Source organism: Pipistrellus kuhlii, unplaced genomic scaffold (assembly GCF_014108245.1).
Source record: "Pipistrellus kuhlii isolate mPipKuh1 unplaced genomic scaffold, mPipKuh1.p scaffold_m20_p_43, whole genome shotgun sequence".
NCBI classification, from domain to species: Eukaryota; Metazoa; Chordata; class Mammalia; order Chiroptera; family Vespertilionidae; genus Pipistrellus; species Pipistrellus kuhlii.
In genome coordinates, this window is record NW_023425544.1 from 24,227 (window position 1) to 48,444 (window position 24,218).

The 24,218-nt window shown below is 58.9% G+C and overlaps 1 protein-coding gene across 3 annotated transcripts in view; it reads right to left on the reverse strand.

Annotated features, from left to right (window-relative positions):
* COL27A1 (collagen type XXVII alpha 1 chain) overlaps nucleotides 1-24,218 on the reverse strand; it is a 121,550-nt gene that overhangs the window by 5,251 nt on the left and 92,081 nt on the right. For 2 of the 3 annotated variants that reach the window (XM_036412031.2, XM_036412029.2), the window contains exons 34-58: nucleotides 23,888-23,941; nucleotides 22,497-22,550; nucleotides 21,621-21,674; nucleotides 17,783-17,890; nucleotides 15,958-16,011; nucleotides 15,733-15,840; nucleotides 14,665-14,718; nucleotides 13,701-13,754; nucleotides 9,948-10,004; nucleotides 9,697-9,750; nucleotides 9,131-9,184; nucleotides 8,796-8,849; nucleotides 8,337-8,390; nucleotides 8,147-8,254; nucleotides 7,552-7,659; nucleotides 6,594-6,701; nucleotides 4,628-4,681; nucleotides 4,109-4,171; nucleotides 3,456-3,509; nucleotides 3,263-3,298; nucleotides 3,129-3,146; nucleotides 2,888-2,923; nucleotides 2,621-2,647; nucleotides 1,355-1,420; nucleotides 330-498 (exon numbers count right to left, since the gene is read on the reverse strand). In XM_036412031.2, the coding sequence (XP_036267924.1) occupies nucleotides 330-498; nucleotides 1,355-1,420; nucleotides 2,621-2,647; nucleotides 2,888-2,923; nucleotides 3,129-3,146; nucleotides 3,263-3,298; nucleotides 3,456-3,509; nucleotides 4,109-4,171; nucleotides 4,628-4,681; nucleotides 6,594-6,701; nucleotides 7,552-7,659; nucleotides 8,147-8,254; nucleotides 8,337-8,390; nucleotides 8,796-8,849; nucleotides 9,131-9,184; nucleotides 9,697-9,750; nucleotides 9,948-10,004; nucleotides 13,701-13,754; nucleotides 14,665-14,718; nucleotides 15,733-15,840; nucleotides 15,958-16,011; nucleotides 17,783-17,890; nucleotides 21,621-21,674; nucleotides 22,497-22,550; nucleotides 23,888-23,941 (1,660 nt within the window). Of the gene's footprint in view, nucleotides 1-329; nucleotides 499-1,354; nucleotides 1,421-2,620; nucleotides 2,648-2,887; nucleotides 2,924-3,128; nucleotides 3,147-3,262; nucleotides 3,299-3,455; nucleotides 3,510-4,108; nucleotides 4,172-4,627; nucleotides 4,682-6,593; nucleotides 6,702-7,551; nucleotides 7,660-8,146; nucleotides 8,255-8,336; nucleotides 8,391-8,795; nucleotides 8,850-9,130; nucleotides 9,185-9,696; nucleotides 9,751-9,947; nucleotides 10,005-13,700; nucleotides 13,755-14,664; nucleotides 14,719-15,732; nucleotides 15,841-15,957; nucleotides 16,012-17,782; nucleotides 17,891-21,620; nucleotides 21,675-22,496; nucleotides 22,551-23,887; nucleotides 23,942-24,218 lie in introns of those variants that run through there. The other variant, XR_004983408.2, reaches the window with a different exon arrangement.

Consider the following 24,218-nt stretch of genomic DNA (forward strand, 5'->3'; position numbering starts at 1 on the left):
AAATATACCATCTCTCTAGATCAGTGTTTCCCAAACTTTTGACATATGTGTACCCCTTCTATAATTTTTGTAACGTTGAGTACCCCTCGTACTCATGAGAAAGTAGAATTAGGCGCAACTAAGCACGGAGCAGTGCATATCCCAACCAAACTGCGGTGCAACGCGCAGCCCACCAAACTCTTTCAGTACCCCTGGGGGTACGTGTACCAAACTTTGGGAAACACTGCTCTAGAGGACCGAAAATCAGCCTTGCTCCTCCGGGGTTCCCTCTGCCCTGTCCCACCCCACCCCAGGCAGGAAGTGATCTCCTCAGACCCCAGGCCCCGTACCATCCGCCATCTTCTGCTCGCAGTCCATGAGGTCCCGGCAGACCCGGGCGGGGTTCTCTTTGGTGCCCAAGGGCGTCTTAATGCTCTGGATGAGGTGGCTGAGGTAGTGTAAGGTTTTGAAGATCTCCCCTCCCTGGTCCAGCACCAGCCGGTCCGGATGGCTGGAAACCTGTGGTGAGGAGAGAGCCATCAGCCCCTGAGGTCCTGGCTCAGCCCGAGGTCTGAGCCTCCACGGCCCCAGGGGTGCTGCCTTGGAGGCTTAGAGGCTTGAGAGGAGCAGAGGGCAGCCTGGTCTCCGGTGCAGAGTGGGCAGGCGTCCATGAGCAAGGCAACCAGGGGTGCAGAACGCTGGGGAATGGCCACATTCCCAGAAGGGGTTGGGGGAGATCTTTCTCTGACCCTTGTACCCGCCACCGTGGAAGGGAATCAATGGGCTCATCCATGCTTCCCTTTGCCCTGGATTGTGAGCCCCCCCGAGAGCAGACTGGCATCCACTTTTCCAGCTCAGGACACATGGAAAGGCATGTAGGAGTCTTAGCTGGCGGGGTGGGGTGAGCTCCCCATGGGGGAAGGAGGCAAGGCAGCAGAGGGCACTCCAGACAGGGGTCTGACTAGAGGACCCCCGAGAGCCTGCTCAGCCTGCAGCCCCAGAGTTGAGATGAGCACAGGCCGGGGGCTGAGCGGAGCCCTGTGGGATGGCCCCGAGCTTCCTGCTCCAGGCAGACGGTGGCCTGAGCAGTGGGAGGCTGCTGTGGGTGCGGGGCCAGGCGAGCATCCTCCTGACTCGGGCCAGCAAGAACGCTGACACCCGGCGGGGGCTTTGGAGGGAAAAGGGCTCGGGGACTGGCTGTGTGAAGTTGTCCATGTCGCCATCGAGCCTCAGGCGCCCCCTCCCCCGCCTGTGGTTGTGAGATGCCCGCCAGGGCTACGAAGGGCTCGGTGCAGACCACGTGGGCGGGGCAAGGACCACACGCTGTTTCTGTTTCTCTCGGGAAAGGATCCCGCGTGCCAGGGCTCCGGCGTACCTCTGCTCTCAGTGCTCCATGAGTGTCCATCCACGTCTGGAAAGCGGCCCCAAGGTCATCTTGTTGCTGTGCCGGGAGAAGACGGGGTGTGCATCCTGGACCCCCAGGCCCACCGAGCAGGAGCCCCCGGGTCTGAGTGCCCGCTCTCCACCCCACCCTCCCAGCAAGGTCCTGGCTAAGGCACAGGCCTTCTGTGGAACTCTGTCCTTCCTCCCCAGGCAAACGGAGTCTGGCCCTTCCACACCCTTCCTTGAGGCACTTTGTAGCTTGTCGTCCTCAGGATTAAGTCCAAACTCCTCAGTATGATTGCAAGACTAGGCCTGAGTGCTGTGGCCTCTGGCCCTCCTCTCTCCTCTCTCCCACATCTATTCTGTGCACAACACACTACCATACGTCTAAGTCCTACAGGCCATGCTTTATCTAGCCACAGGACCTTGGCACATGCTGCTCCCATCCCTGGAACACTTTTCCTCCCTCCAGTGCTCCATCTGGCTCCCTCCTAGTCCAGTGGTTCTCAGCCAGAGGCGATGATGCCCCCTCGTGGACGTTTGACAATACCTGGAGACAGTTTTGGCTGCCACAACTGGAGGGTGGAGGGTGCTACTGGCATCTAGTGAGTAGAAGCCAGGGGTGCTGCTAAACATCACAAATGCCCAGGACAGCCTCTCCAGCAAAGAGTCATCTAGTCCCAGATGTCAGAGGCACCCAGGGTCCCAAACCTGCTCTCTCCTGAGACTCAGAACTTGATACAGGAGGATCCTCAGCAATTAGCTGATCTGCACCAAGGGTACCACCAGGACCCAGGAGCCGGTGGCTAGAGGGCCTTCCTGGGGTCACAAGGCCACCGCCCAGCTAAAGTCTGGGTTTCTGCTGAAACCAGTTTGGTTCAGTGGATAGAGCGTCGGCCTGGGGACTGAAAGGTCCCAGGTTCGATTCCGGTCAGGGGCATGTACCTTGGTTGCAGGCACAACCCCGATGGGGGTGTGCAGGAAGCAGCTGATAGATGATTCTCTCTCGTCGATATTTCTAACTCTCTATTCCTCTTTCTTTCCTCTCTATAAAAAAATTATATATATATTTTAAGTCTGGGTTTCCTACCTCTGTGGCCTCAGGACTCAGGGCCCAATATGGAGTGACAAAAGGACACAGGCATCCCCACGCCCAGCTTAGGGTGCTCATCACTGAGGCCAGAACCGGGGTCAGCTGCCAACCTCCCCTTCCCCAGGCCTTCCCCAAGTAGACAAAGGAGAATGCTCTCTGACTTACAAGGTGGATGGGTCTCCCTGGAGGACCCTGCAAAAGAAGGGGCTGTGTCAGTATTTGACGGGGACTCGGGGCTAGACCCCGGGGACTGTCAGGAGCTTACAGGGGCTGTCTGGGCATGAGAGGCCCCACTGGACTGGCCCACTCTCCCCTTGAGGTCTGTGCAGTACAAGAAGCTCATGAGTCCTATGAAGTCAGAGCCAGCACAAGCGCCTGCCACCAAATCCTCGGGCCCAGAGTCCAATGGGCACCGCGCACGCAGTTACCTACCGGTGGGCCAGGTCGCCCTCTGGGGCCGGGAGGACCCTGGAGGAAGAGGAGAACAGTGAGGCCCCGGTCAAATGCCTTCCATCTTCCCCCACCCGGGGCTCCCGGAGCCGACCTACGACCCAGGGACAATGGTGACCCTGGCACCGATGGGTACAGACGGGATGACTGGGGCCCAGGAACCCAGAGTGCCTGCCCAGTCCCACTCCCCCACCCGCCGGCCCTCACCCCCGAGCCCACTCACCCTCGGACCTTGCAATCCCTGGATGGAGACAGAAGCGGGAGAGAGAGTTAGGAGACCTGGCGGAGCCGTGCTCACATCCCCGGAAATCCTCCCTCCCCCGTCCCCGTAGCCCGGGGCCCAGCCCGTCCACTCACCATGTTCCCTTGGCTGCCTTTGTCGCCCCTCGGACCCTGCAATAAACGATGGCCCCGTGAGAGAGGGCTCAGAGGGAAGCCCCATTTCCCAGATGGGGAAACTGAGGCCCGAGCCAGCCCCGGGGCACAGAGACAATCTGGAACCAGGAAGGCAAGGGGAACCAGCGGTCTTTGGCCAACCTCCTGCACCTACCGGGCGTCCTGAAGGTCCCAAGATCCCAAGGGGCCCGATGATGCCTTCTTTTCCCTAAAGGAGAGAGGAAGGCTTGTGTGTCCTGGTCCCAGGGGATGGGGGAGGGGGCTCGTCACAGGGACAGGAGGGGACAGGGCTCCGTGCATGGGAGCAGAATGGAGGCTTCCTTGGACAAAGGCCAGGCCATGTACCTCCTGAGCCCCGGCCCCCCACCATGTTCCTGGGGGTGGGCTACAAGAGTGGGGTGAGCCGAAACCGGTTTGGCTCAGTGGATAGAGCGTCGGTCTGTGGACTGAAAGGTCCCGGGTTCAATTCCAATCAAGGGCACGTAGCATGGTTGCGGGCACATCCCCAGTAGGGGGTGTGCAAGAGGCAACTGATCGATGTTTCTCTCTCATCGATGTTTCTAACTCTCTATCCCTCTCTTTTCCTCTACGTAAAAAAATCAATAAAATATATTAAAAAAAAAAAAAAAGAGTGGGGTGAGGGGAGCAGGTGGAACCGGCTGGCAGGAATGGCAGAGGTAAAGGTGTGGAAGTGGAAAGGAAGACTGCAGGCAGAGGGGCTTAAGCCTGGAGGAACCCCGCTGATGGCTGGCCAGCCTTCCACTTGGGGCCATTCTCCCTGCTGGGACAGAGGGGAAGGGGACTCACCATCAGGCCAGGAGGCCCCCGGGGCCCCTGGATGCCTTTGAAGCCGACGTCTCCAGCGGGGCCCTGCGGGAGAAAGAAGAAGCCTGTGTCCAGTGGCCACTCAGGGGCCCCAGCAGCTTCCCCAGCCCCTGGGGTCTGGCTAACCTTTGGCCTCTCTGACAAAGTAACGAAGTTCACAGTTATGAAGCAGGTTATCAGTGTGCAGGCTCAGGGCTGTGTGGTGCATGTCTCTGGTCTTAATTATTACAACCACCCTCTACTGTGATTATGCCCATTTTTCAGATGGGGAAACTGAGGCTTGGAGAGACCAAGTGCCTGGCCTGAGGGACACGGCTGGTAAATGGTGGAACTGGGCTTAGAACCCAGGTTGGATGAAATGGGAGTCCCTGGGACAAGATGCTCCCATGTTCGGTTCTGGTTGTGTAAGTGCTCGAGAAAGGTTTGCTGATAGAATAACGGAACGAGGAGGCAGATGGGCGGGATCCCAACAGGAACAGCCAGCTGGGTGGGGTTCTGTACCTTGGGTCCGAAGAGGCCAGCTATCCCCGGGAAGCCCATCTCGCCTGTGTCACCCTGTGGGGAGAGCAGGAGGAGATGGTGTGAGTGGGGCCAGGACAAGGGGGCCTCGCAGTCCCCTGGGACCCCGGGGCCTGCCTTTCCCCAGGAACGTCAGCCACTCTGTCATGAGATGCTCAGGTGAGTATGAACTGTTCACAAACTAGAAACCAGGTCAATCTGTGCCCCCTGTCAGATGAGAAAGCAGGGGCCAGCTCTGGGATTCCACGAGGAACTCTCCAGAACACTCAGGATCGCCTGTCCCAGGCCTTCAAGGAAGAGAATGAAAGGACCCACTAACCATTCCCGACCCACCAAGGAAGGATCCCTTAAAAGGACCCCAGTAGGTGGGGGCCTGCTAGGTGCCAGGCACTGGGCGTGCACTGTCATACATGCATGTCCTGCACCAGCCTGGCTCAGAGGGGGCAGGAACTTGGTTCAAAGCCACCCAGCCGTTATGTTGGGGGGAGGGGGGGAGGCACCGGCTCCCGGTCAGGTGGGACCAATGCCAGAGGCCTGGCGCACATGGTAGGTGTCCGTGAGCTTTGAAAGAGATCGCCCAATGGTTCTCCAAAGCGGCTGCACCCATTTCCATGCCTATGAGAGGGCCACACCCTTGCCACCGCTTGGCACGGTGAGTCTTTTAAAATGGTCACCCTTCTAATAGGTGTGTAATAGCATCTCACTGTGGTTTTAACGAGCATTTGCCTGATTAATAATATTGATCTTTTTTTCCACATGTACTTTTTTTTTTTGCCATATGTACATCTCCTTTGATATGCGTATTCAAACATTTTGCCCAGCTTTATCATTGAGCTGCTTCATTCCATTTTATTGAGTTTTGAGAGTTATTTCTATATTCTAGATATAAGTCCTTTATCAGACATACAATTTGTGTTCCTCCTAGTGTGTGGCCTGTCTGTCTGTTCTCTAATCAGTGCCTGTTGAGGGGCAAAAGTTTTAATGAAGTCAAATGGATAAAATTTCCTTTTGTGGATCATGCACTATTCTTTTTATATATTCTTAGATCCATTTCCCTACAACTGTATTGACATGCCTGGGCTGTGTGGCCTACGTTGCAGGTTGGGTCACCAGTCGGGCCACATATAAGCATCAATCAATAAATGCATAAATTAGTGGAACAATAAATCAATGTCTCACTATCTCTCAAAATAATAAAAGTTTTTAAACTGTATTGAGAATGTTTGTATCTATTCATGAGGTATATTGGTCTGCAGTTTTCTTTGTAATGTTAGCCTTCCAGAATGCATTGGGAAGCATTCCCCTTTTGGGAAGAGTTTATGCAGACTTGGTCTCATCTCTCTCATAAAGGTTTACTAGAATTCACCAGTGATGTCATCTGAGCCCAGGGTTTTCTTTGAGGGAAGTTTTTTTTTTTTTTTTTTTTTTTTTTAATATATTTTATTGATTTTTTACAGAGAGGAAGAGAGAGGGACAGAGAGTTAGAAACATCGATGAGAGAGAATCATCAATCAGCTGCCTCTTGCACACCCCCACTGAGGATGTGCCTGCAACCAAGGTACATGCCCCTGACCGGAATCAAACCGGGACCTTTCAGTCCGCAGGCTGACACTCTAGCCAAACCGGTTTCGGCTGAGGGAAGCTTTTAAATTACAGATTCAATTTCTTCCATCTGTGTTAGGCCATTGATCTGGCTGTGACCTGCTTCTCCCCATTCTGAAGGGACCGCTCAGCTCTCATCTCTCAGTCTCCTCCCACCCACTCCGCTCAGGGGCGGCAGTGTGGCAGCTGGGACCCAGAGAGTGTGCTGCTCTGCCCTGTCACAGAGCTGGCAGGTGGCTGCTGGGTCCGTGTGTGTGCACGTGTGAGCGTCAGTGTGTGTGTGTGTGTGTGTGCACGCGCACGCATGTGAGCAAGGGAGCATGTGTATTTCCTGGGGTTCACTCACCGGCTGGCCTTTGGATCCAGGCTCCCCCTGGTTCCCAGGAAGACCTGTTCCGCCCTCTGTCCCCCGCTTACCGGGGGGACCCAGCTGCCCGGGTAATCCACTTTCACCCTTTGGGAAACAGACCAAAATGAGCATCAGAGGGGAAACGGTTCCAGGTGGTTCCATTCAGGGGAGGGGAAGGGGGAACCTGGGAGACAGCACAGAGACTCCACAGGGTCAGCTGAGGCCTCAGGATGGGGGGCCCACCTGGGGCAGGGCCCTCAGAACTCCAGCCTCCTTAAGAGGAAATAAGTCTCTTTACTCTGGCGTCCCCTCCACTCTCCACACGGCCTCTCCTCTCTATGGTTTCTTCCCAACAGACCATGCAGTTCCCACCTGCACACCTGCACCCACACTGCTCCTTCTGCCTAAAAACCACCGCCCCCTTCTCCCTCAAACCCGCCCTGGGCCAAGGCCACTGCCTGCTGTCCTTTCCCCAACTAAACCTTGGGCTCAGGAAGGGAGAGCCATGCCTGACGCACTCATCTCAGTCTTCCCTCATATCTAGCCCTGGGCTCCTATTGACTCAATCTCCCGCCACTGCCCCCCCTACTCCTCTTATCCCCCTGCCCCTTCCACCTACCTAATCCCTCAAGGAAGCTTTTTAAAAAGATGCCTTAAAGAGGAGGGTCCTAGTGGCAAACAACATCTATTGTTCTACAAAGGCCCACAAGAGGGCGCCCATGGACAACTCAACCACCAGTTAAAGGGCCAGGACCCCCAGGGCAGTGTTGACAGCTCCCTGAACAAACTACCCTTTAAGATAGGTGGAAGCTTGGACCGGAGCCCCTGGGAAAGGTAGGCAATGTGGACTCCATTTTCCCAGAGGCCATGGGTGCCCATGTCGGCATTATAGTCAAAAGTCATTCCAGTTAGAACCGCGGCAGGAAGAGTGACGGGGGATCAATAAGTGTCTGACCTTGAATCCTGGGGGTCCCTGTGCTCCCGGCAAGCCGGCCACACCGGGATTTCCTCTCTTCCCAGCAGGACCCATGGGGCCAGGAGTCCCATCAGCTCCTTGCTCCCCCTGGAAAGAACGAGGGCAAGGAAGATCTCTCATGTTTTAGGAGAGACAGCCAAGGAGGCGGGGTGGCTCAAAGTCGGGGTGGGGGTGGGGGGGTGGAGGGGAGGACTCTAGGTGGAGCTGAGGTCTGGGAGGTCAAACTCCAGCATGGAGGTCATCCCTCTACTGCGTGAAGATGGCTGGACCAGAGGGATAGAGCGACTGAGGACTTGAGTGTAGGGAAGGGGAGGGGTCTTAAAAGCCAGAAGCTTATCCACCAGGCAGGGAACGCCTTCTGGGTGCTGGCATGGAGGGAGATGGTCAGAGGGCCATGCTCCCAGGTCTCAAGGGAAGAGGCTTGTTGCTCACTCGGGGAGCTTCTGGGTTTGTGGGTTCTGCCCTGCTCCTCCTGCTCCATAGCCCATGGCCCATGGCCCATGGCAACCCCCCCCCTCCCCCGACCCCCATACACACACCTCATCTCCAACAGAAGTGCCCAAGTCCTGCTCACCTGCTGTCCCGGGCGACCATCCCTGCCAGGAAGCCCATCTGCTCCAGCGACACCTTCAGGGCCCTGTCTCCCCACCACGCCCCGGGGCCCCGGCAGCCCCTGCAGGCCCTGGGGGGACACAAGGAGCTTCTGAGGGTTTCTGGGGAGGGAAGGGCGGTGGGTGGGAGAGGAGAGGCTGTGGGCCACTCACCTGGATCCCCCTCCGTCCTGGAGCCCCGGCCTTGCCTTGCTTTCCCTTTGGTCCCTGAAAAACCAAGGGCCACATGATGGAGGTCGCCAGGAGGTGCAGAACCCCAGGAACCCTAGAAGCAGGGCACTGAGAGGATCCTGGGCCCAGCCCCTCCACCTCTCGGACCTCAGCATCTGAATCCAAAAGGTTCCGGGTGCCTGGCCTGGAGGCCCAGGGGCAGAGCCGGCCTTGGAACCTGCCAGCTGTCCCTGACCCCGCTCTGGGCCTGTCTCACCGTCCCACTGCAGGGGCTCTGGGCATTGGCAGCTTCCTGGTGGGAGCCTGAGCCCCCCGCTGGCCGGTTCCAGCCCTTTGCTAAGGCCCTTCCAGCCCTGCCTCCTCCTTGCTGTCTGTGTGCTTGGGCCAGACTCTCCCCTTCCCAGGGCCCCAGTGTTCCCCGTGGACACCCAGCCCTCTTACCTCTTCCCCTTTCGATCCTTTGGGTCCCGGTCGCCCCCGGGGTCCCGGATGCCCCTGCAAACCAAGGTGAGATGACGCAAGGCAGCCCCAGGATTCTCTCCCGGGGAGGGTGGCCAGTCTCCGCCTGGAGAGGGAGGGGTGGGGAGGGGTTTGGGGGTGCAGGCTCTGGGGGTGCCCCCAGGATCAGGGCAGGGGAAACCAGAATGTGCTGCCCCAGGCCCTCCTGCAGGGAGGGTCCCTTTAAGCTTTAAAGGGCCCATTCTTTAATTTCCCCCATAGCAGCTCCACCCCGCCTCAGGGCAGGAGTCGGGGACAGGGCAGGAAGCACCACTCACGGGGAGGCCCTGCTGGCCCGCATTTCCACAGAGGCCGGGTACACCCTCCTGTCCCTGGAAGTGAAGGAGAGACGGGTGAGGGGCCCATTCTGGAGGGGGCGGCTTTCAACCCAGAGGAAGCCCTTGCTCTTCCTAGCCTGTGTCACGGCCCCTCTGAGCCTCAGCTCCCCCACCTGCAGGGAGAAGGGGAGGGAGGAGCCTGCTGAGGGCCCAGTGCTCACTTATGCGTCCGTGGCTGGGCTCCTGCTTCTCCTGGGAGGATTGTCTGGCCAGCACAGAGGGGGGACGCAGGTCCTCACAGGAGGGGTCTTTGTCCCCCACGGCCCCCTCTCTCTCCCTCGGGAAGGTCTCGGGCCAGGCCCTGCCCTTTCAGCATGAATTACACCCCGAGCCCTCTTCCTGGGGCTTGCGCTCCAAGCCTGGGCACTCCTGTTGGGAGGCCGGGCTTGTGTCCAGGTGAAGGCTGTTCGGATCCCAGGTAGCACGTGCCAGGGGAGGGGCCTGGGGCCGAGGCACACCCCCTGTAACACCCCCATGCAGCCAGCAGGGGGCGCTCCGGTACTTACAGGATATCCAGGGTCCCCTGGCTCCCCGCGATCTCCTCGGTCACCCACAGGGCCCTGACGGACAAGGGCAACAGCACAAATGGGCCTCCAAGTGCAGGGGATGCCAGACCTGGGCCTCATTGGCCACGCCCACTACAGAGCTCCAAGGAGCCTCACCCCTGCTCAGCCTCCCCCTCCCGCTCCCCACACAGCAGGAGGCCGGGGTCCACTTTGGCCTTGGTCCAGTGGTTGGAAGTGGAGGGGGCGCTTACCGGGTCTCCAGGTGGCCCGGGGGGCCCCTCGGCCTTGCCGTCCTCGCCCTGCTCCCCCTGTGGACACAGAAGCAGCTTTAGGACAAACCACCTGCTCTTGGCGAATTTGGGTGACTCCACCCACACTGGGGACGGAAGGTTCTTCCTCAGAAATGGAGACCAGCCTATTAGGGTTACAGGCGGGAGGCAGGCCAGAGAGGGGAGGGGCTGGCATGGGATCAAAACCAGCCCCAAGCCTGGAACCAAGATTGTGGCAACACCCAAGAGTGCTTGTTAGCATCCGCCCTGGGCACCCCCAAACCAACGCCTCCGGCTGTGAGCTACCTGCCCACGAGGTCACACCCTGCTTTGCCCAGGACCATGGACCTCCTCCTCACAGCTGAGAAATGGGGGCGGGGGGAAGGGGGAACAGAAATACCCATGGAGGGGGTGGGATTTCATGAAATGATGCAGAACTTGCACGATGCTCAGCAGAGAGTGACAATAATTCCAACAGCTGGCATGCGTGGGCGCTGCTGCAGGCCAGACACGGGCTTTCACTGAGTCCTCCCCGCAGCCCTAGGAAGCGGGCACTGTTATTAGCCCATTCTACAGAGGAGGACACCAAGGCACAGAGAGGTGATGGGAGCTGCTCAGAGTACTCTGCCCTCAATAGAAGCACCCCTTTCTGTAACCAAGTGGGACAATGAACCTCCTAGCCTGGACGGGAGCCCCAGCGGAGGTCCCGGGCTGCCCCAGGTTGCACTCAGCAGGGGACCAACTTAGGGGGTTTTGTCCATAAGACAGTCTCCTGTCTGCAAAGTGGGACTGGGATGCCCGGCAGCGGTGCTCTGAGGGCCCAGGAAGAAAGGCACATGTAGCTGTCAGCACACTACCGCACACAGTAGGGCTGTCAGCACGCTACCACACACAGCAGGGCTCAGCCGGTGGCTGTCAGGTTGCTGTTGCTGATAATAATAAGAGCAGGACGATGAGTGGCATAGATGTAAGTGGAGTTTAGAGCGCAGGTGCTTGGCCATGGCAGACCACCCCGGGGCCTGGTCCACCCATCAGACAGGTGGCTGGACGCCACATGCCAGCTGCATGGAGGGTGTTACACAGAACAGCAAGTGGCAGAACCTCATGCCTCAGAATGTTCCAGCTTCAGACAACACTGGTGTCATCTCCCATGGGGCACCTTCTGGGCAGGGGACTCTAGTCAGAGCACCTCTGAGCCCCCTCCCTGTCAGCAGGGATTTGAAGGGGAGGCAGGAGGCAGGAGAGAGGGGAGCTGTGCCTGGGGCTGGAGTCCATCCCAGGCACGAACCAGGCTCCAAGGCTGGCTGCGGCGGGAGCACCTTGGCCCCGAGCCTCTGTGGCTCCTGCGGGCGGAGATGGAAGGCAGGAGGGGTTTGGCCCCAGGCCTGGAACCAGTTGTACCCAGGAGGGTGGCCCAGGGAGTGGGGATTCCCTCTCCGCCCTGTCCACTCTCCATGGCTCTATCCTGGGGCTCGTCCCGCTGTGGGGGGAGGCAGCTGGACGGGGGACCAGGGGAAGGGGCCGTGTTCACCTCGCGAGGTCTGGGTGCCAGGCATTTTATGACGTATGTCTCCTACATTGTTACACAGAACCCACCCCTATGCCGCTGCCACTGCTGCCCCACTTTACAGATGGTGAAACTGAGGCCCAGGGAAGGAAGGGTCTTCGCCAAAGCCACACAGAAATCAAGGGGCGGTCTGGACCAAAAGCCAGCGATAGCAATCTCTCCCTCTGACCCCCATGGAGGCTGTGGTCTGGGGATGCATTTTTAGCAGCAGAGATCTGGGGGAGCCCCTGCCTCCCTTCTCCCTCTTCCTAGGGTCTCATCCCATCACCCCAAACCCTCTGCCACTGCCTTCATAGATACACATCCCACAGGGAATTTTCCAGTGAACAGCCTATTGGCTCACCGGAGCATCTGCTTCTGGCTAGAGAAGCTGGGTCTGGCCGGAGACAGAGCCTAAATCCTGGTTCTGCCACCCTCCCCCTGACCTGGAGCTGGTCCCTGAGCGCCACAGAGACTGGGTTTCTCCACCTGTCACGTGGGACTCTGATGCCTCCGTGTCGAGGTCTGGACGAGGATCGGGGAGAATCTTGTGGGACGAGCTTGTACTTGGCTCTTACGCTTTGAGGGCAGGTCTCCCCAGGAACCCACTCTCTCTCTCCTCCCAGCCTGTGGTGGACTATTCATCGACGTTCCTATTTTTATGTCTGAGCTCATGAGGGCATCATTCCGCAGCTCCCACACTAGATAAATCATCATAAAGCCACGCATGCCTGTGGCACTGCCGGCCAATGCCTGACCACATGGATCACACCATGCGAGTCAGAAAATGCATCTGGCTGACATGTAGGTGATGTCTGGCTCAGCCTTCCCAAGGTGCCCGCCCACTTACCAGATGAGGCAATCAAGGCTCAGGGAATCCAGGGGCCCCACCCCAGGCCCCAGCAGACGTAGAGCAGATTGGGGGTTTGGGTTCCACTCTCAGCAGCCGTAGGGGCTACTTCTGGGGCTGTAGCTGGCCCAGAGCAGAGAGGAACCCCCCTTTCTCGTGGTCTGTGCTAACTCCTCCCGCATCAGCCTGTGAGGGCCCAGGAGGGATTCTGGGAACCGAGAGGCTCTTTCTGCGGTTTCCCGAGTGATGTCAGAGGCTGCGGCTCACTCTGATGGCGGATCTGCTCTTCTCCAGGCAGGAGGCCGGGCCAGCTGGCCGGGCCTGGGTGATTCACCCGCAGCGGGATGTAGTTAGCGGGGAGCTGACTCGGCAAAGTGAAGCAGGGCCGAGGAGGCAGCGGGCAGGGAGGCAGGCGGCCGCCCGAACCTTCCAGCTGAGCCACCGGGAGAGGAGGGAGGGAAGGAAGAAGAAGGAACCTAGAGCCGCTAACATGGGACTCAAAGATGGCCTCAGGGCCAGCATGGCGCTGCCGTGGGTTCTGACTCAGGCCCGATGCCCTGGACCTCGGGTGGTCCCACCTGCCCCAAGGTACAACCGTCAGCAAGGTTCCTTCTAGAAACTCCTCTCCTTTTTTTTTCTTTTCTAATCCTCATCTGAGGATATTTTTTTTCTGTTGAATTTTTCTTAGAGAGAACGGAAGGGAGGGGGAGAGACACAGGAAGAGACACATCCACGTGTGAGAGAAACACACAGACTGGTTGCCTCCTGCACGTGCCCGGACCAGGCCCCGGGAATTGAGCCTGCAACTGAGGTCTGTGCACTTGACGGGAATCAAACTCAGGACCCTTCCGTCCATGGGCTGACACTCTATCCACTGAGCCAAACCGGCTAGGGCACAACTCCTTTCCTTTACGGCATCCGGAGCAGCCAAGGATGGGGGATGGAGGAGCCTCCCGTCTGCCTCTGTGGTCAGTGAATCTGGCGCTCCTGCGTCCTTCCCGAACCCCCTCCTGGCTCTCGCTGGGTGACCTCATTCCCCAGCAAGACTCTGGCTCCCCTGTGCATGGGGGTGAGGGAATCCGTGGTTTTAGTCATTGCGTGACTGCTGTCTCCTTCCCTTGCTGGACCGAAAGCCCAGGAGGCCAGGGACTGGGCCTGCTTTGTTCTGGTGCCGGGCACAGAGACCATACCCTGCACATGTGTGGGGCACAGGTCTGAGGGCTCCTGCCTGATGGCCGCTGTGGTGCAAACAGGGGTGAGCCTGCTGGGAACGTCCGTGCTGTCCCCGCTCCTGCCAGCCCTATCAGGGAGCAGCTGTTCCCCACAACCCAACACCCACCTTTTCGCCCTTTGGTCCCGGAGGCCCGAGGGGTCCCACGGCGCCTTTGTGTCCCTGCAGAAAACAAGAAGGCGAGGCATGAGGTGAGAGCATGGGGGTGGGAGGACTCCGGAGGGACTTGATGGAGGACGAGGACTTGGAGATGGAGACACTGGGCTGTGCCGCTGTGCCCTGGCTCGGCCCCAACTGGCCATGTGACTGCTGGGCAAGCCCCGGGCCTCTCCGGGCCTCTCCGGGCCCTGGCCTCCAAGCCTGGCCGTGTGGGTCCCCGATACGCCTCTAAGGGTGGGTCCGCGTGGGTGGCTGAGGACTCTGACCTCCGTGCCCTGGAGCAGGCCCGGGACCAGACCATGGAAGAAGCTGGCGTGTCCTCTAGGGCAGGGGCAGAAGGCTTGCCTCCAGGGCTTGCCCAGTGCATGGTCAGACCGCCCCTATGGGTTCCCCCGTGGTACCCAGCACCCTCTCTTCCAGTTTCCATCTCCTCTGCCTCGCTCGACTGCTCTCCTCCCCGCTCCTCCCCTCCCTGCTGGGCCTCTTACACACACAGGATCCACCGCTAACGGAACGAGCTGCTGGGCCTTGCACACACCTTCACCTCCCCGAGCCTCCGATTCCCTTTCTGAGCAAGCCCCGTGCCGCGCCGAGGCCTGGCGTCCCAGATGGGAAATGTGGGTTTGGCTCCGCCAGCTCCGGGGATGCCAACTGGGATGCAAACCCGGGCCAAGGCTCTTTCCTCCCACAGAGCGCAGAGACGAGGTACGTGGGGCACCCACCATCAGAGGAAGCACTCAGGGCGTGGAGAGAGGATCTCTGTCCACGCCCCCCCCTGGCCCCCGCTGGGCCCCCTGGTGCTCTCAGGGGCAGGGAGACTAGGACTCTCCCAGGGCCAAGGGGCTGGCCCCCAGGTGGGAGGTGGGGGAGGTGGAGCTGTGGGGGCGGGAGGGGGGAAGTGAGATTTCCTTACATCGTAGCCAGCCAGTCCCGGTTCTCCTTGGGCCCCCATCCGTCCTGGAGCGCCCTATGAAAGGAGGACACCGCGTTGGTACGAGTGTGGCAGCTCTGGCAGGGACTCGCTCTGTCCCCCTGGGCTCCAGCCGGCTTAGCCCGGCAGCCTGGAACGTATATTTCTCCCCGAACCCAGGCCGAAGGTCAAGGTGAAGAACAAGTGGCATTGTCCCTTCTGTCCTGAGGCTCCCCTCCCCTCCAGAACCTTCCTTCTCCCAACTCCAGTGGTCCCCGAGAGCCGAAGGGCTCACAACCCCCCAATTCTGTGAGCAGAGCGGTGATGAAAAATTGCACGATGTGAACTGGCAGGTCAGTGGTAGGCAAAACAGAGGCAACAAGTATTCAGAATCCCCCTTGCTAGTGAGTTTCCTGCTTATTGCCTCTGCTCGGAGGTTAGCACCTGGGCGGTGGGAACGCTAGCTAAAAGCGCGCCCTGCGCGTCTGCCCTGACCACACATTCTGTGATGTCACGTGGGCGGCTTGAACTCAGCCCTGGTGGCAGCATTTCCACCAGGACACGGGCAAGCGCCCCAGCCAGCACGGCTGCTGACCACACACACACTGGCAGCTCAGAGATGCGGGTCACCCTCGTCTGCCCCACCCCCACCACTCCTCTTAGGGTCTCCTTCCTGCCGCAGCGGCCACCCCGGCCAGCGATGGCCCCGGGACAGCATCAGAGCCAACCGGGGAGCGCAGCAGCTTCGCCTGATCCCCGTGAACCGGTTGTTTCCAGGGGAAACCTCCTCGTTCAGGAAAAGCACCCCCCAGAGTCTGGTTGGATTAAGACTAAGACTAAGCAGAGCTCACTCCTCTGGTCTCCAGGGGACCAGGACCTGTAAGATCGTGTGGTGTGCACTCTCCCAGATTCTGCTGGTCCCCAAAGGGACCCATGACGCAAAGGGAGTGGCTGAGACAACAGGGGTTCAGCCCACAGCTGGAGTGGGGAGACCTCCCTTTCTGCCCTTGGCCCCTCTGTGCCCTGACGGACACCACCCAGCCCACCTCACCCCACCCAGAGGGTTCTCACCGTTGGTCCCAGGCTGCCCCGGGACCCTTTAGGGCCTGGGGTGCCAGGGGGTCCGGGGTCTCCAGGGGCTCCCATCTCACCCAGCTGTCCTTGGTAACCCTTGGCACCCTGCAGCGGGAGGAGAGACAGGCCGTCACCAGGCCTCTGGCGGGAGGAGGGGGAGAGGGGAGGGGAGAGGGTGGGGACCATGGGTGGATCATGGCAGGAGGAGACGGGGGATCCTACCTTGGCCCCGGTCCGGCCCTTCTCGCCTTGCTTCCCTGGTTTTCCTTCAGGACCCTGAGGGAGAAGGAGGGGGAGGGAGGAAAAGATGAGGAATGAGGGACCACTAGCCGGGTCCACGCAACATCACAGCACTCGGTCCGGAGGCCGACTGCCTGGGATCCCAGCTGATTCTGCGTTCCACATCCATGTGACCTTGAGCATGACCCAGCTTCCTGTGATGGCGTATTTGCCTGCAAAGTGGGGGCAGAGCTGAGGATTCACCTGGTGATACAGTGTCGTGCTTACAGGTGACCCAGCCAGGTCAGAATGAGATGTGAGCCCTCATTTCTAGGTCTCCCTGGGCCCAGGCTGGTGCTGGCTAGGGAACTGTGAAATCAGGATACAGGGGCTGGTGGGCTTTGCTGGTGGACAGAGGTGGCTGCAATGGCTGACTCCTTGTCTGAAGGAGAATGAGTCAGTGCCAAAGCATCCGGTACAGGGCCAGGGAGACGGAGTCACACCCCCCTCCCCCGGGCGGGCGGCTGGCCACTTGTTCCGATGGCCCTCTGCAGCTGGGAGCATCCCCGTGGTGTGGGAATCCCTGAGTAAGTGCTGGCGCCTCCAGTGGGGTGAGGCCACGGGGCCAGAAGGAAGACTTTTGCTGGGCCCCCATCCATATAGATGTATTTCTGGAAAGTCCCTGATGGCTCATAAAATTCTATTTTTAAATACTCAACTGTTTCTAGTCACAGAGTGGGAGATACTTGTCCTGCAGTCCTGATGCCAAAGAGACTCAAATACAGGGTTCTCACCACCGCCATCACCAGACACACCCTCAGTCTGGCCCCAATGATCCTCTTTTCTAGCTCCAGTGACAACAAAATATGGACATAACACTGCCACCACCACCACCATCACCACCAGCATCTCCATGTCCACTGCCACTGCAATCACCACTGCCAACACTATCATCATTACTACTATCGCCACAGCCATCATCATCACCACCAAAATCCCCACCACCACTACTACCATCACCGCCATCATCACCATTACAACCACTACCACCATCACCACCACTATCATCATCATCATCATCATCACCACCACCACTATAACCTCACCACCAGCAGCATCACCACCACCACCAGCTTCTAGTCATTTCCTTTTCCAAATCCATAAAGGCAATCTTTTACATTCCCGTTGAATTTTAGAAAGAAAGCGCTTTCCTATCCAAAGCTTTCTCTTCACCAGTGAGAAAAGCTAGGCTCAGAGAGAGGCCGTGATCTGTTTAAGGTCATGCAGAGAGTGAGATCAAGGTCATGAGCCAGATCTTAACCTTTGGCCTTTGGGTCTGGGGCTATTTCTGCCGCACACGTTTGCCCTTCCCACAGTTGGGATACTCAAAAGCTCCCCGAGAAAGGGTCCCTGGAATGCCGGGACTCAGAGTGACCTCAGCACACATTCCTTCCGAATCCCTCATCACACCCAGGGCAGGACCCAAGGAGGCCAGGGCTGTGTGGGAGGTCACACAGCAAGTTCCTGAGGGAGAATTGGGGCCAGCGCCCTCCTGATTAAATTCAGTGTGGCCAATGGGGGTGGGGGTTTGGCAGGATGTGGGCAGTAGGGTAGAGGAGGGTAGTTTGTGCAGGGTTCATGCTAAGGAGAGTGATGTTACTCTGATGGCCCTGGGGAGCCCTGGGAGGTTGAGGCAGGAGACGGAGGACCACAGCAGAAGACCCTGAGGTGGCTGCTGCCAACCCCTCCTCCCCCAGCTGCCTGAAATGGCACGAATGTCATTTGCCCCCAGGAGCCCTCCGTGTGGCACGCGGCCACGTACACTCACCCGGACGCCAGTGATGCCCGGCAGGCCAGGGGGGCCATCCTCGCCCATCAGTCCCTCCTGGCCCTTCTCGCCATGCTCACCGTCAGGCCCTGGGTCACCCCTGTCCCCCTGGGTGGGAAGGGTGTGAGGAAGAGAGAGAGAGAGAAAGAATAAATTAATCATCAAGCCCAACAGGGGGCCCAGACTCAGGGCTCATCAGACGTCCACAGCTGACCGGTTTCTGCATTCTCTGTTGTTCCCTGTGCTGCCAAAGGGTGGTGCTGGCACGGCCCCGTGGCACAGGGAACATTCCTGACATGGCGATTGCTAGTGTCCATAGTACCTGGGCCTGGGAAGGGTGGCTCAGGGAAGAGAAGACCCTGACCAAGCCCCCCACCCGCCCCATGAAGTTCACAGGAAGGGGCCAGGCTGAGGAGTGATGATGATGATGATGGCAGTGACTGCACGGTTCCATAGTTAATATCTTGTCAATATCTTCCTCTACTGGGAGCACGTTTCCCATCGCTGTCTGCTCTGTGTGGCTCTCATTCTCACTGTCCCACCACACTCCCTCTGGCGAGTGGATGGCAGCTAGCAATTATACAGACTCGCACCGCCCACGACCCGCTGTGTCTGTGCCAGAAGGGGGCATGGGCTGTTGCCCTTGGCTCCATGGGGAGAGTAGGTGCCAGGGGTGCATCCTAGGCAGTGGCCGCAGATCGCTGCCTCCATTGGGGCTGGCAGGCCCGCTGGGACCTGTGGCCGGTCTGAAGGTGGTTCATCTGTGACTATCGAGAGGCCGTGGGGGAGAGGGAATGATGCCATGGGTGCCAGGAAGGGCTTAGAGAAGCAGTGTCTTTGCTAGTTTTGTTTCCTGGCGCCACACTTTACGAGAGACTCAGATAAACTGGTGTGCGGCCCAGAGAAAGGGCGGGTGCAGAGGTCATGAAGCCGGAGCCTGGGAACGGGGTCACGGAGAGCACGTATGCAGACCTCTCCTGCTGGGGCGGGGGCTCCGGGTGCAGGGGGCTGGCGTGGGAGGGTTGCTGGGGCAGTTTCTAGCCCCGGAGGGAGGACTTCTCAGTGGAGAGGGGTCCAGAGATGTCACAGGTGAGGGAGGGAGACTCCAAGCTATCGTGTAGGCCAGCGCAGAGCAGACCGGGGCGCCAGGAGAGAGAGAGGCAGGTTGCTGTCTAAGGTTCCTTCCCCCTGAGATTCTCAGATCCCAAGCAGGGCCTGGCGTGGGGACTGGGGCTGGCCTGATGACTCTCCTGCAGGCTCCCCTGGCTCCAGCATTCCCCTTCTGGCCACCCACTCTCCCTGCACTGAGAGGCAGGCAGCTGCCCAGGTGGCTGAGCTGGTTTCCAGCCAAGGGCCTTGGTCCAGGCCCTGCAGGGGCTCTGGCTCCAGAGAGCTCCCACACCCCCACATCTGGGCTCTCACACAGCTGGGCGGGCGGAGTGCGGGTGGTTGTGGGGGAAGTCCTTGTGGATCCTATGCAGAATGGGCTCTGGAGAATCCCAAAGTTCTAGGACATCCGCCAATGAGCAGAAGAGCCTTACAAGTTGCCTAGTCTTCTCTCTCCACTGACAGATGAGGAAACTGAGGCCCAGAGAGAGGCAGAGACTTCCCAACACCATATGCAAGTCAACGGCGGGGCACTGGCGAGGGCCAGGGTGCTGGTTCCTTCTGATGCCAAGGCTCAGTGCCCGGGGGATACCTCCCTCACCTCTGGGGTTACACCACCTTCATTCCAGTCTTGCTGTCACTTTTCACCAGCTGCGTGACCCTGGGCAAGCCGCCTGGTTTGTAAATGGAGCAGGAGCTGGATAAGGGCTCGCTGTGACTAAGCGTCACCGCCGCTGTCCTCAGCACCATCGACAGGCCGGCTGTCAGCTCGCTATTCACCGTGAAGTGCTGTGCACTGCCCACGGATTGTTTTCACCATGACGGTGATTGCCAACCAGCGCCACAGAGAAAGCGGGTTCTCTCCTGGGATTCAAGCGAGGACCCGGGAGGACACTGCATGTGGGGTGGCTCCTCTGGCTCAGGGACTGGGGAGGACGGGCTTTGAGGGGGTGACAGGGGAAGCAGCCCGGGCTGAGGAGCCATGGCAGGTGCTGGAAAGACCGTGTGCGGCACCAGACCTGGGATCCCCTCCCATCCCACCTCAGCTGCAATTCCAAGGAGCAGAAGGTGGCTGCCCAGAAGCGGGCAAGCCTCGGCGTCCTGCCTGTTTTCTCACCTGTGCCTGGGGGATGCTAAGGAATCTGGCTCCCGGGGCCGCTGGGAGGACTATGTGTGTTCATTTGTGTAAAGCTCTTAAGGCAGGTGGTGCAAGCCACCGGTGGGTGGGTACCCAAAGCATTCTAGCCAGAATGTTCTTCAACGTCACCAAATAGGGAACAGGCACTTGGCCCCGGGTGCGGAAGGGCTGTCAGAGGCTCTGGTTTACACCTGAGATGCAGCAGGGTTGAGAGAGGCAGACAGGGGGCGCTCTTGCCTTTGCAAGATGAATATGGGCAGGTAGATGGTAGCCAGCAAGGGCCTGTCCCTGAGGCATCGTGGGAGAGGGGGGAGCTCTGGACCAGAGCAACTGTGGGGACAGGGAATGGGGGTGGAGGTGTAGGGATGGGGGAATCCAGACCCAGAGAAGAGGGGTGCTCACCGGAGCTCACATGGAGAATAAATGGACAAGAGGGGACCCCGGACATGGCATGTGGGGGCCTGGGCTGTGGGGGTCGGGGAGACTCACGCAGTGTTACAGGTCAGCACGGGGGAAAGCCCACCATTGGGTCAGGGATGGAGGCCGGAGACAGGCCTGAGCAGGAGGGAGGGCTGGTACCAGACAGCAGCACCAGCAGATGCATGGCAGGGCTGTTAGGCCCGCAGGCTTTGGTGCCGTGAGCCCCAGGTTTGAATTTTGGGTCCTTCACTCGCAGCAACAGACACTGAACGAATGCACCTCTACCTCCCTCTGAGCCTCAGGCTCTTCCCCTTTAGGGTGGGTACACGGTGCAGAGAGCAAGCCAAGCTTGGGTCTTGGCTGTGCTAAATCTCAGTGTGTGCTGGGGTAAGCTGGCTAATCTCTGAGTCTCTCTTCCTCTCTCTGTTTACCTAAATACAGAACGTAGCCCATAGTGTTGATCAAGGCGATCCATGCAGAGAACTTAGCAGAATACCCGTACATGTGTGACTAGTCTTCATAGGAAGTGGCTTACAGGGCATGGGTGGTGATGATGATTTTCCTGATCTTATAGGATGTTTGGAAGATAATCGATACCAAACCTGCTGGTGCTCAGGTACCGTCCTTAGCCAAGAGATGCTGCACTTTTGAGGAGAAGGGAAGTGGGGAGGAGCAGAGGGTGGGGATGGGCCTCAAACCCACCTGAGCAGGGTGGGGACAGTGGGCAGGGAGCGGGGTGGGTCCTGGACAGGGCTCACCCTCACCTACTCTCAATAGGAACAGCCTGAGGTCTGCTCTGGGGGCTTTAGGACAGTGGTTGGCAAACTGCGGCTCGTGAGCCACATGCGGCTCTTTGGCCCCTTGAGTTTTTAGCAAAGGCCAGCTTAGGAGTATCCTAATTAAGTTAATAACGATGTACTTACCTATATAGTTTAAGTTTTAAAAAATTGGCTCTCAAAAAGAAATTTCAATCATTGCACTGTTGATATTTGGCTAATGAGTTTGCCGACCACTGCTTTAGGAGGACATGGTGTTGCTGAGAGAAAATGTAGGTCCCGGATGGGAGGGCAGTGGGAGGACAGGGAGGGCAGTGGGAGGACAGGGAGGACAGGGTAGGGCTGTCCTGTTCCAGGACAGCCCTACCCCCGAGACCCTGCGCCAAAGGACGCTTACCTTCAGCCCGTCGGGCCCTGCAGGACCGCTGTCACCTTCGAGGCCCGGCTCTCCCTGCAAAGTGTGGTAGGAAAAGACGAGGAGACGTTACTTTGATTTTCCTCCCTCCCCCTCCTTGGAGTAGGACCCCTGATCCCTGGGCAGTGGGACCTGGCACACACACAGGGGAGGGGCTGGCTTTGTGAATGAGCAGGGGGGTGGAGGCACCCACTCAGCTCCAAGGAAGGAGGCAGACCCCACGCACAGCCTGCCGTCTGCAGAGCAGGCTGGGGCGAACTGCTGGTCCCAGAGCCATCCTGGTTGGTTGGCTAGACCGGAAGGCCATGCGGCCTAGTGGTTGAGAAAGACTTTGACGTCAGGCAGGCCTCCTTGGCCCCACTGGGCTTCCCGGTCATTGAGCGAGCTGCTCAGCCCTCAGAGTCTGTTTTCTCAGGGAAAAGGATGGGCGCCCACAGATGGTCATTGCTGGAGATACTATTCCTGGGATTGGAGGGAGTCCTCACGGAACTCCTGGGAGGAATCCCATTTCTCAGACAAGGAAAGTGAGGCCAGCCTTCGGGCTTTCTTGCCAGCAAGTTTGGGCACGATACCCAGATCCGGATTAAACCAAAATAAACCAATTTTCTTGGTTGCAGGCCTTCTCAGAGCCTTGAAAATGCTACTGCGAAGATGTAAGAGGGAGCACTGCAGTGAGTCCCAAACATGTCAACCACAGAAAGCTTTTCTTGGGAGCCCACCCCTACACTGTGGAGGCACTGACCCCCCAAGAGAGACTGACCCAGGCTGTGGAGACTCATGATCTATTTCTGCAAGTGAGGACACAGACTCAGGAAAGTTGAGCAAAGCCCTCCCTCACCCCAATGTGCTTCAACTTACCCGCTGCCCAATGAGGCCTTGCTCCCCAGGGGTGCCCAGAGGCCCAAGGTCACCCTAGGAGAAACCAAACACAACTCCATGGAGTAGGGTAGGGCCAGCCCCAGCCCCCACTCGCTCTGACTGGGGGAGGGGCTCCTTACTCCCAAGAACCGACAGGAAACTGAATCACGCCAACCATAGGCCCTGTGGCCGCAAGCCCTGGCCACCACCCCCATCACCACAGCTCACACTCCTGTAGCGCCGTTCTAAGTGCAACGGGCCCTCTGACGAGGCTCGGGGCAGGGGCACAGTGGGAGACCTGCCTATACAGGTCCCCAACCTCGGATTTGACCCTTGGACAGCGCAGGTTTCACCTGCACCGGTCCATTGAGAAAATCCTGTAAAGGAACATGCGCAGTTCCGACCTGCGTGCGCTGTTCGAAGTCAGCTGTACATTTTCATTTCACACACTGAATTCGCAGGACAGCCACCAGAAGCGGTATCTCCTTTTTTTAAGTGAAGACACCGATGGGCCCCGGGGTGAGTAACCAGCCTGCGTTCATGGCTAAGAAGAACAGTTCAGGGAGTCTGGCTCCAGGGAGTAACAGCTCGGCGATGGCAGCTCTGGCTGGCCACCGCGCTTACGCTCGCCCAGAGCCTTGAAGAGCAACCCAGCAAGGAAGAGGCCCTACATAAGCCAGAGTCAATGTCACCCCCTCCAAGGGCCCCCAAAGGGGTCTCTCTCCTGCGGTGATTTCCAAGCTCCCTGACTAGAACTCTCTCCCTGCTGGTGTCTGGGGTACAAGGAGGAAGCCAGCTCTGAGCCCTCAGCCCTACCCAAACGGCCCCACATCTATCTGTTTTATCGACGGCGTGGTTTTCTGCATTGTTCGAGCTGAGACGGACAGTCCCAGGCCTGGTCAAGCACAGATGGGGTGGGGGGTCCCCACAGCCGCTGGAGGACTCCCCCAGGCCCTGCCTCCTCAATGCCCTCAGGCCGCCAGCATCCCATCGCTTCTCAGCTGGGGGCCTGCTGAGGGGCCGCGCGTCCTCTTCCAACCATGGAGCAGGGAGGCAGCTCTCCCTGGGGCCTAGGTGTCCACGGGCGCTTATTTCCCAGCAGGTGACGAGGAGGTCAGTGCTGAAATGCAGATGGTAAGGGGGGCCAGGAGGCAGGGCCGCCCCATCGAGGGGGTAGGAGCAGGTGCCAGAGAAAACTTTGCAGGGCGGGGCCTCTGGGCCTGCTGGGCCCTCTGCCGTGGCCCCGGCCAGGCCCAGCCCCCAGCCGGGTGCACGGAGAACGCATTATCCTGAGCACAAGAGAGGCCCGCGTTTCTCTTCGGTGGGGAGGACGTGGCCACCGATGGGAAGCTGGTTTCAAGGAGTCATTTCGCTCTTTCCTTCCTCCTTACCTTCATCCCAGCTTCCCCAGGAAGGCCCGGTTCTCCCGCTGCCCCCGGCGGCCCCTGCAAGAAAATGCCATTGGTGTCTTCTAAAGAGGAAAAGGCCACGCCTCCCCCTGGCTGGAAGGGAGGCTCAGAGAGGGCAAGGACGTGCTGAACGTCACACAGCGTGAGAGACGGGGGTCTGGGAGCTTGGAGCTGGGGCTCGGGGAATGGAGGTGATCGGGCTCAGGCCGCTGCACTGGGGCTACCCAGGGGATGCTGGGTCCTTTCCTTCTCCAAGAGTGTGGTTTACCACATTAGGAGCCCCTTGGCAAGCACGAGGAGGAAAATTTCGTGA